General features: G+C 45.0%; 1 protein-coding gene across 11 annotated transcripts in view; it reads right to left on the reverse strand.

Annotated features, from left to right (window-relative positions):
• Nucleotides 1–13,074, reverse strand: part of macf1a (microtubule actin crosslinking factor 1a) — a 124,808-nt gene that overhangs the window by 79,388 nt on the left and 32,346 nt on the right. For 8 of the 11 annotated variants that reach the window (XM_086013985.1, XM_086013993.1, XM_086013994.1 and 5 more), the window contains 4 exons: nucleotides 6,780–6,841; nucleotides 4,810–4,899; nucleotides 2,874–2,951; nucleotides 2,699–2,791 (listed from right to left, as the gene is read on the reverse strand). In XM_086013985.1, the coding sequence (XP_085870111.1) occupies nucleotides 2,699–2,791; nucleotides 2,874–2,951; nucleotides 4,810–4,899; nucleotides 6,780–6,841 (323 nt within the window). Of the gene's footprint in view, nucleotides 1–2,698; nucleotides 2,792–2,873; nucleotides 2,952–3,758; nucleotides 3,891–4,809; nucleotides 4,900–6,779; nucleotides 6,842–8,596; nucleotides 8,800–11,775; nucleotides 12,022–13,074 lie in introns of those variants that run through there. The other 3 variants (XM_086013991.1, XM_086013986.1, XM_086013989.1) reach the window with 3 other exon arrangements.

Genomic DNA, 13,074 nt, shown 5'->3' on the forward strand with positions numbered 1-13,074 from the left:
GGACCGGCCTCATGCTGTCCTTGCCCCTCGGCGGGAAGGTTTATCTCCGGTAAGAGCTCCTCGCCGCATCTAATTATGAGGAGGCGATCCGGACACGAGTCATGCCCCTGAGATAATCCAGATTCAGTTGACGATAAGAGTCGGATCTATATATTCGGCATCCGTGGCAGGGAGGTCCGGGAAGTTCAGGGCGTCTCCTTCTGGGCACGAGCTCGTCCGATCGACGCGACGGTGTCACTGCCCGAGGGGTTGCGCCGTCACCTCCTCCTCCTGGACTCGAGGCTGTTTTTCGGCCTGCTGACGAAGGCAAGCCCGGAGCCCCAGTGCCGGGAAGCCCGCCTGGATGCGACTCCCCCTCGCCTGGTTGCCACCCTCTGCTCGCTTTATCCCTCGCTAGCTCGCCAGCAGAGGAAAACGCTTTTTTCTTTATCTTACGGCTGCTGCTGCAGCTTCCATTCTCGCTCTCTCCTCCTCTCTGTCACTTTCTCGCATACAAACCAACCCTCCCTCTATCCCTCGCTCACTCACACGGCTCTCCTCCTCCTCTTTTCCACTTCCTTGTTGCTGCTCTCTCACTTGCCTTTGCTCGCTCATTTAACCGTTAGCGGACCAAACGCACACGCCGGAGCTGAACACTACATTGAACCCAAAGCAACATCCGTGCTAGCTCTGGCATATTAGATTATATAAAGGAGGCGGTACAGTATGTATACTGTCTCTCTATATCACAGAGTTGCTGGGGGTCCGAAACACCTTCCCTCGGAATAAACATAGATGCACTGTACTCCTTTTTGTCTTATTTCAAGAGCCACATTTAAGCTTTGACTAACATTCCACACGTGACTTATTGCATCAGCGCTTGGCACTAAGCGGATTGGTAGCGCTGCCGCAACATTCTCAGGTCACACTGAGTAGCAACAATCTGTCAAAAAGCACCAAAACCAACAGAGATCTGAATATATTGAAACACACAGGAGGAAAAAAACTGAGCTAATTGATTCCTGAGGCTTTTATACCTTCATTTCAGAGCCATTAGCTATGCTAGTAGCCTCGCTAATACACACACTCACACTTGTGATCAATTATTTAGCTGCTATTTTGTCAATAATGAAGACTGATGCAGCCTTTCATTTGCATTTCAAATAGCTCAAAATGGTACGCCTTTGTGTTACAGTGAACTCATGATTAATAATTCCGGAATGTTGTTTTCAAGCTTGTGACCGCATGAATATTCATGCGGAAGATGAAAAGTGATGGTAAAGACAAAATGGTGACGTTTTTCCCATTTTACCAGCTCAATTTATTTGGGGGTAATTTTCTTCTTCTTTCGAATCATTCATCATTTATTTTAATTGAACTTCATATTTACCACTAAACATGTGTAGCAGGTCACATTAACCCATGAACAATTTTCAGGGTACCAAAGAAACAAAGTGGAGGAGGAGCCCTCATTTTCTAACCTGATTCTTAAGTGGAATATTACAAGGATCAGCTATGACCCACATGTTTTTATAATTAGCTCGCTCTCCAAGCGCTGTTCATACTTTCCATGACCGGACTGACAATCGTGGTCCAAGCCAAAAGCAGGCCTCCACAGTGGTCTTCCTCCCCGCCAAGTGTCGCGCACGCACTTGTGCTGACTCATGTTCATGCCGTTGCTTTGCCAGGGCGTTTCTGCAGCAACCTGGCCGCCACTGTCACCTTCACGCTTTTAATGTCTGGACAGTGAGGCCACTAAAGGAGCTTTGGAACATGACTACAAACACTAGTGGTGCGTGGGCTCCCTCTAGTGGTAGAGGAAAGTACAATTCTGTTGTATTGGTCTTTTTTAGTACAATACCTTTGCATTAAGCCTCGGAAAACTGTTTGTTTTTAAACATACTCATGTACATTTTTAATTCAATGTTTATGTACAATATACTTTCATTTAATCGTTACTGAATTATTGGTGATAAAATTGCTTGCAGTAACACTTAAAAATTCCAGGTGGTGTGCAAGACGATAAGTGTAAAGGTGGACTGTTTTAGTTTTTTGTCAGTTGATATTTTTTTCCTATTAAAAAGATGGTTAAGTATGAAAACTAAATCTGAATGAGACTATTCCTGGGAAAATAAAATAAAGTAAATAAAAACGAGATTTTAGCTATAAAATGTCTTTTTTTTTCCACGCAAATTTGCATTTCTTTTAAATTGCTTTGTCTGTTGTTGCAAGTGTTTACATTTTTTCATTTTATTTTTACATTTTATTAGAACAGTGACTACACCAATATTTGTTTTTTTAAATCCATTACATTTCAAAAATCAATAACTTTATAGATTTTATTTTTAAATTTAAATTAAGTTAGATAAGTGATTAAATTGAACGACATTCATTAAAATTATTTTAACTAAATACAAAACACAATGACATTGTTAGTAGAATAAATGACATTTTATCGAAAAAAGCAACAATAATACGTTATGATTAAACATAATATTAAACAACAACTTCTTTATTGGCTGTAACCCGCTTCTGTGGCTTTCTAATTCTGTGAAAAGCCAATTTATCACAAATCATGTCATTATAAAGTCATTATAAGCGACCATTAGGATAAAGGATGAGATCTGTATGTCGTTACTGCAATTACGGCTTTTGACATAATCAAGCACGTGCCAATAAAGAAAACCAGCACAGGAAGGCAGGGAGAGTCGGCACAGACCTGAAAGTGGAGGATGATGGTCCAGATGAGACCCAGTGTAAGTTTGGGGTTCCCGTCGGTGATGTCATCATTTCTGATGTTGACAAGTTTGACCTGGAAGCAGGAGAGAAGAGACCGTTAAAAAGTGACCTGTCTGTAAAGGGTTTGAAGACGTGAGGAGGAGACCATAACATACTTGTCTTTGTTTTAGGAAGTCCAGAGCTATTTGGACATTCTGCAGTCGATGAAATCTCATGCGGCCCTTCTCTCTGGGCTGGGACACACAAAGGAAGAAGAAAAATCAGGAAAGCACTGAAGGAGAGGAAACAATTGAGCTGTTTCATCATGCAAATAAAGCAGAGATTAATCGGCGGTGCGTGTGAAAGCTCCGATGGTGTGAAAAAGGTTACAAAGACGTGCGGACTGCAACGACTGGACGCAGGTCGAAACTTGTTCTTGATTGGGTGGTGATAAAAAGGTCAACTCACAAAAGATTAGTCAACACACGTGCATCAGATGAGTACTTTGCATCCCCAGCTTCGATATGCTTAAGCCAATTAGCAACCATTTCCATTTGTCTTCAAGTCAATTAAAACATTGCGTAAGATGAAATAAAAAATACATATTTTTAAAAAATGAATTTCAAAATAATTAGGAGGAAAAAAAATAGCAGTTTCACTTAAATGGACGGTCTCAACGCCTCAGTCTGCCGCAATAACATGAGTGGCTCGGTGAAGAGCTTAAAAATATACAGTATATGCCCGTGAGTATTGTTCTATTATCCGCCTTTTGATAGCATTTAGCTAAGCGGACTTTATGAAGCAATGTGGTTGTAACAAACATACAATGCTAAATTGCCTTTGTTTATACGTTTACTTTGCTAAGCCGCTGTGAATAAAAGTTGGTTGAAAGCAACCCAAAACAACTGATGAGCATTTCCTTTTGAAGGCTTGAATGCAGCTTTTATCCTAATCTTTATTTCCTTGTGTCGTTCTAATGAAAGCGCTTGGTGATATGCCACACTCATGCAGCCCCACGGCGCCACCAAGAGGGCGGCAGCGAGAGGCAATCGGGGACGTACTCCCTGAGCGCCTTCCTCCTCCTCCTCATTATCATCATCATCATCACCATCACCATCCTCCACCACGAGCAGGATGAGCGGAGGCGCACGCGAGGCGTACGCCCTTTTCAGGAAGGGGGTGCTTCTGGGTTGCTACGGTAACAGCAAGGTGGGACGAGGGAGGGAACGGGGGATGAAAAGAAAAAGAGGGGAGAGGATGAAGGAACAACTGGTTCGGAAGCAGACGGCGGTCTGAGGTCAGCACGCTGGATGCGACTGGTGTCGACGTCTTGACAGCAACGCGGCATGATGGGAAACAAGAGTCACCTGACTGTTCGGCATCCTGGAGTCGCAGCTCGATTTAATCTGAATGAGCTCGCTCGGATCGCAGCGAGGCAAGAGTCAAATGTGTATGAGAGCTTGAGGCAGTGTGAGAGTGTGATAGTAGCGGAGGCAAAGAGTACGAGAACACGGGTGAGAGAGTACGGTATAAGAGAGCAAGAGAATGCAAGTTAATGAGAGAGGATTACAGGGTGAGGCTATGACAGTGAGAGAGTGATAGCCTGAGATCAAATGAAAGTGAGAGGGGAAGAGAGCGAGATAAAGGTAGGACTGTTAAAGTAGGAAAAAGTGAGTGTGAGATTATGATAGTGAGAGTATGAGGGACTGCGCGAGAGCATGACAGTGATAATCAGAGTAGGAGTGAGTAGGAGAGTGACAAAATGTGAGCGTCACTAAGAGAGCAAGACTGTGGGAGAGTCGGGGCATGAGAGCGAGTTACCGAAAAAGAGAAGAGCATGAGTGTGATAATGAGGGTGAGAGAGTGTGCGAGTATGAATGTGTGAGAGTGTATTACAGTGTGAGAGTATGAGATAAGAAAGTGTGAGAGTGTGAGTGTATGAATTTACATGAGAGTAGAAAGTCTGACCCCCGAGAGTGTATAATAGAATTGGACTTACGGGATAAAGTGAATGTGTGAGACGATGAGGAGGGTGAGAGCGTTTGAGAGAGGGTAGAGCATGAACGCGTGAGACAGCTCGTGAGGTAATATCAACGTGAGAGTAATCCCTACCAGGGTAACGCCGGAGAGAACCTCCAGCAAGGAGATGAGGTTGTGTCCATCTCTCAGGTCCTCATAGAGGTCTGTGATGTGCTTCCTCACCTGCAGCAAGGACAGGACAAGACGGACAGGACAAGACGGTGAGGACGAGCAACGTTGGGCTGCTATTCCTAGTTGACGTTAATAACCAAAATCGGAATAACCCATTTATTCCCAACAGTCTATTCAAGTCAAAGCCCCGTGAAGGCCCGGCCGGGTCCTAAAGTCAGCGCCCGTCCGCGCAAAATCAGCCGAGCGGAAGACGGTCGAGGACGGCGGGCGTGGCAGCGGGGAGCAGGGCGCCAGCTGTCGCCGTGACGCTTAAGGGGAAGGAGGACGAGAGCTGACTCGGCAGAAGCATTTCCACCCAAAGTAGACTCTATTCAAGGACATGTCCACCTGCGTCACTACTCGCTTTCTGAACTACCCAAATTATTCAAGGACACCTCTCAGCGCGAATTTAACCTTGTAAGTTGAGGCAGCGGCGCCGCGACTGAAAATCCTTCGCTGTTGGTAATAAGGCGAAAGGAATTTTATAGGAAGGGCCGACAGGGCGACGTCATCGGCAGTCCAGCTAATGAAAGCGGATAGCTCAAGACGTGGCGCTGACATTCAAACGGATGCGAGCGGCTCTTTTTGTGCGAATGTTATTTCATTGACTGTTGTCACTTGTATGAGATCAGATTAGTCACTCTGCTTTCAAGCAACTCGAGTTGGATTGAAACCCTTTCCCTAATCCCCATTGACTGGATTTGTGCGTGCGCGCATACCAGCAAAATACCTTTGAGTGTGTGCACTATAAACACACACGCGCCTGAAAAAGTCAATTCAAGGTGTGTATGTTTGCAACGCACTGAGCAAACCGAGGGGATGATGTCACTCAGCAGGAAGGCGGCCAGTTTTCTTTGCTCAACTTGTGGAGTCTTTGAATGAGTTTCAGCAGACTTTTGGTTTTACTTCCTTCGTATTGTTTTTGAGTTACTGTGATCGTAATTATTCTCGTGTTCAGGAGGGTCGTGCCTTTACATTCCGTCCGTCTCAACCCTCGAAAGAAGTATTTTTTCGAGCAAAAGTAAGCTCAAAATGCAAAGAGCTGCTAACCAACCTATGAATTTATTTCGCAAACGTAATTCAGAATTTGAAATGTTACAATTTCATTTTTTTTTTTTTTATGTATTACTTCTTACGTCTTTTAAACGCAGAGCATCCCAGCCATTCAATCCGTCAGCCCAAATGCTGCTCAGTGGTCTGTGACCTACATTTGCACACTTGCTGGTATTGAGTTGCACGTGCCAGCGGCCGCTGTCAGCGCAGTTGCCTCACAGTTTACTGTTACGGGGTTAGACGGACGCCTCGTTCCTCAGTCACGGACACCCTGCTTTCCATTCCTCACGACTTCGCCGTGTGTATTTGTGCGCAGATTACAAAGCCAACCGGTGCACTTCGCAGCTGCGGCACAAGCGGCACGAACGGCACGGCAGCGCTCCGACGTGCTGCTGCCAGCTGTCGGTCACATCGAGTCACTGAAAATGTTTAGAATCCCCGGGTTGATGGGGTTTGCTTTTTTTAGTGGGGCGCTATCAAATTGTACAGAAATCTATCAAATATACAGTCGTTACATAATAAATACAAAAGTGAAGAATTCAATGTTTTTGGCCTCCATTCAATGTGAGCCGCTCAAGACTCTTCAGGAAGCTGCAGTAACATTTGTCGTTCTTGCCAGGCTTTACACAATCAGGATTTTTGCCGACCACAGGCAATTGCGTAAGTAAACGTAACTCTCTCGGTGAAGAAATAGCACGCCAACATATTTCCTTGACACCAATGTACTACTTTTCTATTTGGCTGCGCTTTGGCGCCATCTTGTGGTGTTTCAAGAGGAGCACAAACTCCGCCGCTAATACGTAAAAGGAGAACGGCAACTTATGCAGGAATGATGGTACCTTGATGAGATGCTTGTTGACCCACTTTGTGAAAGTCTTCTTCTGAACTCTGTCGCGCTCGTCTGCAGGGAATCGAGAGAGAAAAAGGAGAGTTAATGACATCATCCAAAAAGACTCACTTTCATTTCGATTGTGCTGGATTCCCCCTCATTTGCCACACACACACAAACAACTTTTCCGGTAAATTTGCAGGATTTGGGAAGAGCTTCCATTGTGGATAATGGACAACAATTGTTTTTGTTCACACGCTTGAGTAGCACATCGTGTTTGTGCTGCAAAGTGACACATTAGACAAGCACAACATGAGGTTAGTTGTCCATTAGTGACCGCTGATATATTAGTCAGCTTTAAAGCTTGTGACCTCAGCCAAGGAGGTTTTCCGACTTAAAAGGTTTGCGAGGGGACGAAACAAGGTTGAAAAGCCTAGCTATAACCGCTGGGGTTCCCCAGGGGTCAATCCCAGGACCCCCTATTGTTCATGCCTCCATTAGACAAGCCAATATGCAGATCAGTGTGTGGACGCCAAACAACCGTGAAGGTGTATTTCCCACTCATCCAAATTAGGGCCTCGGCAGAGGTCTGTGTTGTGTTTCGTCTCACTGGTCAATCATGTTCCCAGACGCCCATCACGGTCCAGAGAGGTGATGCATTTGTTCTGGGAATAGAAGCTGATGCTGGGCCACCAATGTCTTATCTCCTGCCTCCTCTCTCCCAGCGCAAACAACTACTCCTACACACACACGTACATTGCTGGAAACAATCTTCCTCTCCTCCGTCTCCATGTGACATCATTCCACCTGGGAGAAACGCTCATGTACTTCCCTTCTTTCCTTGTGTTTATACAACATCTTTCACACGGCCACGGCCTTATTTTTTAAAACAGATTTGAATGTCTTTGGACTGAGATCACTGATATTTGACTTTTTGGAAAAGTGATAATTAAAACACAGGAAAAACAAGAATGAGTTTTACATGTATGCCTTGACTTACAAATTTGAGCCTACTAATAAAAAATAAAAAAAATATTGGGACGAATGTTTCCATGCTTGGCTTGAAGAGCACAGCAGCGTGGAAAGAACACCACTCTGTCGGTCTAACAGGTGTTTAGCTGTTGCCAGGGAGACAGCGCGCCAAGCCACGTGGAGACGGACGATGTCATTTCCTGCTCGTGAACACGAACTCGCATACACACAAAATCCCAAACACACTTAAAAAGGCTCTACAGACCTTCGACTGCTCCTAAGGTAGAAAGGATTTCTGACCAGGATGTTGGATTTAGGATGAAGTGGGTTTAAATATCCCAACGGTATCAAAATCAGCGGATGCATACACACACGCACGCACTCAGAGTAGAATTTACATCAGAAGCAGGAAGGCAGAGCGAGCGCATTTCAACAGGCACTTGCGACATACTTCTCAAACCTGCTGCCCGGGTGGCTCAGCTGAGAGCAAATATGCTTTCAGGCACTTTGATACGTCTCTCACACACATACATACGAACACGGGACAGTATATGACCATAAGGTGGGTAAATATATCATGAAATAGATAAATGTGCGTATGTATACTGCATCGTAGCGTGGGGGTAACTGGCACGTATTGGCACTCATTCAGGATACAATGGGGGGGAGTATTGTTGACACGCACACTCATTCATACGCACACACACACAAACGCTGAATCCCACACACACAGTCTCATGAAAACTCATACTCACATGCACAACCCCCCCCCCCCCCCCACTCACTTTCTCTCTAATCCACACTCTGTCACTCACTCCCTCCCTCAGACAGACGTCCTGTCACACGCAGACTGACCTGCACAGCACATGCGTGAGTACAGGTGCGCGTTAAGGCGAGACTCATTCCTGTAGTCAGGCCACATAGTCTCCAAAAGAGTGTCCGCAACACGTCCTAATACGCCCCCTGGCCGGCAGCCGGTAAATTCCCCGTCAGCCGTCCTCTCCCGCCATGTCGCCCCGGCCCGTCGGCTCCGTGCTCGCGCCGCGCTCTCCACACGTGTTGTGACAGGGCGCCTCCTCTCAGCTCAATGGCTTCACTTTCCCCGCCCCTCCTTCCCTCGCTCTCTCTCTGCAGAGATCAGCTGGCCGAGGCTTTGCAGGGCACTTCCCCATCTTTGCTCCTCACTCTACGACGCTAACGAAGTTCTATTTTTACACCGGCTGTCGGCTTTTACGTTTTTAAGTCTCATTTTCCTCGTCAAGCAGCTCTCAGCCTTCACGGCCAGCCCTCGATTCAGCCAAGTCTGTAATTGTTCCTAATTTTAGAAGCCGGCATCCAATCACAGTCCCTCAGCCCAGAAGCGCCGCCCTTGCTTGCCTCCTCGCATCCTGACGCCTCTCCCGGCCGGACAAAATTTTGCAGTGTCATGTTTGGACCAAACAGAGCCAAGTAGGAGAGAGGCGGCAGCAGCGAGTCGGCGCGAGCTGTGGATGCTGAGTCAAATTCTAAAAAGGAAAAAAAAAACTCTGCTTAGCTTAATGCTAACAAACAATGCAAAAGACCATAGACGAGCTCACCAAAAGCATCAGTATCGGCAATGCATATTTGAAAACAAATAATGCATCAACACACGCAAACACTAAAGAGACAATATAACAATACACCCAAGCATTAAGGATTTATCTTCTGTAACTACTATTTCTGCATCTTACTGAGGAATTGTGACCATCTATAACCGCATGACTATTATACTGCCCCTAGGTGGCCAAGGCATGCACACCACAATTCATCAATCACGATGCACAATATGTTTAATTCTTTACATTCTATTTAATCAGATTTTACTGCATGTTTTAAGGAACGTGGATACAAAGCCAAAACAGAAAGTGACATCATCAAATGACAGCTCTCACGTGCACACACAAATCTTACAGCCTCCTTTTCCCTTCGGGCGACTCCCGTCTTTCCTTATTTATTTATTTTTTTTCAGCCGCATCCGGTCTGACGTGAAGCAGACGCACGCCGGAGCAACTCAGATTAGCACCACTCTCGCTCTAATCTCCCCTGCTCGCCCTTCCTTCTCCGGTCTTCCTGGCATCGTGTCATCTCCTCTTTCAGTTTCACTTTCAAGTTTCACACGTTTTAATTGTCAGTCTTCTAATCCAATGTGAATCTGAACAACAAGCTACGCACATTCTGTCCACACTACTAAGCAACCTCCAATTAGCCTGTCATCAGATGAGCATGCAGCACACTGGGAGAAACCTGTTGTGGGTGCATTTTATATTCATACCCAAACCACACAAGATTATATTCTTTTTGACCAACCTATCGGACAATTCATTGACTGTAGAAAAGTTGGCCTTTAAAACGTACATCAAGCTCTTTTGACAAATAGGTTTGTCGTGATGACTGTGTCACTCAGGGATGCGTCGAGGGGCCCTTGTAGTTTTACATTTCGTGTCAACTCTGGAGTGCCTGACCACCCATCCAGTGTAAAAATTAAACAACAGGTGGATTTTACTGCTCAACACATGTTCTCCAAACACAATATTAATCGGAATGACTTGTTTCAACTAGTGGGCCTGCATAGAACATATTCTTGGAAAAAAATTAATGTTTAGGTTGACTTCATCTTTAAATTGTGGGGGGAAATTACTCCTTTCAATTCCTTATGAGTGACTTCCTGTTCCTCCTCTTTTCACCAGCAGACTCTCAAAGAGCACAACATTAGGTACACCTGCACCATACAAGGTAACTACCAAAGACAAGAAAAATATTAAATACATCCTTCAGTCAGTCCAGAGAGCTCAGCATGTGTTTCACCTCTCACGCTAAGGTGCCGAGCTACCATTTGAGCCAACCACATTGCAGCAGATCAAATCAGTCGCGTGTCTCGAGCAAACCAACAAATCCTAAATGGGCTTAAGACACTAAGCCTGCAATGTGACCCGAGCTGGATGTTTTGGCCAATTGCTAGACATGGGGGACAATATACACAATCAAAATCAAAGGTTAGATGAGGAATTTGCTATTAAAGCAAGAGGAAGTCACAAATTAGAGGAATTTGACATTAAGAGAAAACAATCAGGGTCCGAGGAGGCAGCCCTGAGGGAAACCAGTATCAAAGCAGACAAAAAAAAAAGTGTCAAATGAATCAAAACGGAGCCTTATTATTTTTGTAATGGGAGACTATTATCGATAGCATCACCTTAGCTTTGGTGAGTGTGACAACTGCTTTTTTTCAGTGAGCCATTGGGTATGCTGGATTCTATCCCAGCTGACTTTGGGTGAGAGGGCGTTAGGAGGCCCTGGACTGGTCGCCAGCCAATCGGAGGGTATAAAAAAAATAACCATTCACATCCCCAATTAAGAATGTAACTAGAAAAAAAAAGCCATAGAGGAAGAGACAAAGCACAAAGGCCTTAGTATAGACAACTGCATCAAAGTAATGGAAACTGAGTGCTATTGGACTTTTTTTTTGTTTTTACTTTGATGTCATTACTTTGATGTCATTAGCCAGCGGAGTGCTTCATGTTGTAGCCAGCAAGTTTACAAGTGAAAAAAACCCCAACAACAACACACGAGTAGCTTACTGGAAGGCCACTTGCATCAAGAGCTCACTGTGCGAGCAGCCAACAGTTTAACAAAGCGTCTGATAAAGTACGGCCTCGCTTTTGGATCCAAATATGGACTCGGAGCACGAGCAAATACTCATAGGCAGGTTGTTTCACTGTAACAGGAGAAACAACGTGTCTGCCTTTAAAATAGAACAGTGAGGTGGTCGCATGTTAGCAAGCCTGGAGCGCTAATGCTACATGCTAAAACCTGACAAGGCAACAGGTGTCAATTCCCAAAATGCTAAAAAGCTAATCGGATGCTAAATGCGACGCAAAAGCTAATAGAAAAGCCAACAGGATGCTAGCAAAGCATGACTGAAATCAAAGAGTGGGTGGAGTCTCAACAGGAAGTGTGGAGCTCATGTCTAATATGACAAGATATACTTCCTTTCGTCCTGCCAAGGCAGTTATTACCTCCTTCAGGCACGAGTGGTGCGAGGAGACGCTGACGATGACGGCGGCGGCGGTAGAACCAAAAGCCGGCTGCAGTGAGGAAGTGCACCGTCACCACCAGGATGGGCGCCATGATACCCGGGTCACACAGGAAGTCCATGCCACCCCCCCCAAAAAGACGCCCAGTTAGGATCCAAAGGGAGGCAAAAGCATCTCACGGGGTCACAAACACAAAACTAGTCAGCTTAACAAGTGCACAGTGCTTCTCTCCATGGAGTTGCCCGCCCTCTTTCCCTCTCTCTCTCCCTCCCTCTCTTTAAAGCTCACTCGCCCTCTACAGTGAATTCCAGTTCCTCCAATCAGCACTAGGTGCACTTCCTGCGACTACCTAAACGGGCTGCGGTATGTTGAAAACTTGAATTTGGCATAGAATGTTTTTCTTGTGAATATGTAAATAATGTGCATATATGCATAACGATAGATAGTTCCTAAGTTGACTGCCTAAACGGGCTGCGTTATACTGTAAACTGAGTTAACATTTTACATATGTAAGCAATATGCATATCTGCAGAACAAAGATTGGTGTCAAGTTACTGCCTAAACGGGTTGCGGTATGTCGGAAACCAGTTAACGGGAGTCAGGTGTGGCACTGAATAGGTATGAATCCAGTTTCTAGTAAATGTAATGTGTATATACGCATAACAAAAATTGGTTTCAAGTGACTGCCTAAAAGGGTTGCGGTATATTGGAAAGTGAGTTGACAGGAGTTAAGTTTGGTGTTGAATGGTTCTGAATCAAGTTTGTGATGGATAGGGCGGTGGCGGAGCAACACATGGAGACAGATAATATAGCAACACTCACAGGCATATATTCTTTATCCTCTGCAAAGAACAACATACGTGTGGCTTACTGAAGAATAACCGTCTCCATGTAAATCGGAATGTCTACTTTTCGGAATGGCACAAAGTCCATCAAATTTGACACAGACATATACACGCACAAACTGTACACCGTTACAAATGATTTATTGACAATTTGAATTGGCTGGTTCCAATTCAAAAGTTGAACCCTGCTATTCAGGGCCAAACTTTTCTTTTGAATTAGGACAATTTTTGGGCAAGTGCTTTGTTTTTTTTGCTGAAATTTTTCTCCTTTACTTTTTCATATCTAAAAATAGGATCAAACCTACAGTAAGTCACAATGACCTACAAACATATGGTAACAGGAGGGTTAAGGAGTCCTGCCTGAAGCGTGTTTATGTGTTTGCCGGCGTTGCCACGAGCAGAGTGACACATCGCGGCTGTGATATTTTGATCTTAT

The sequence above is a fragment of the Filicampus tigris genome, chromosome 18 (assembly GCF_054856515.1).
Source record: "Filicampus tigris isolate MCC_2025a chromosome 18, RoL_Ftig_1.0, whole genome shotgun sequence".
Classification (NCBI taxonomy): Eukaryota; Metazoa; Chordata; class Actinopteri; order Syngnathiformes; family Syngnathidae; genus Filicampus; species Filicampus tigris.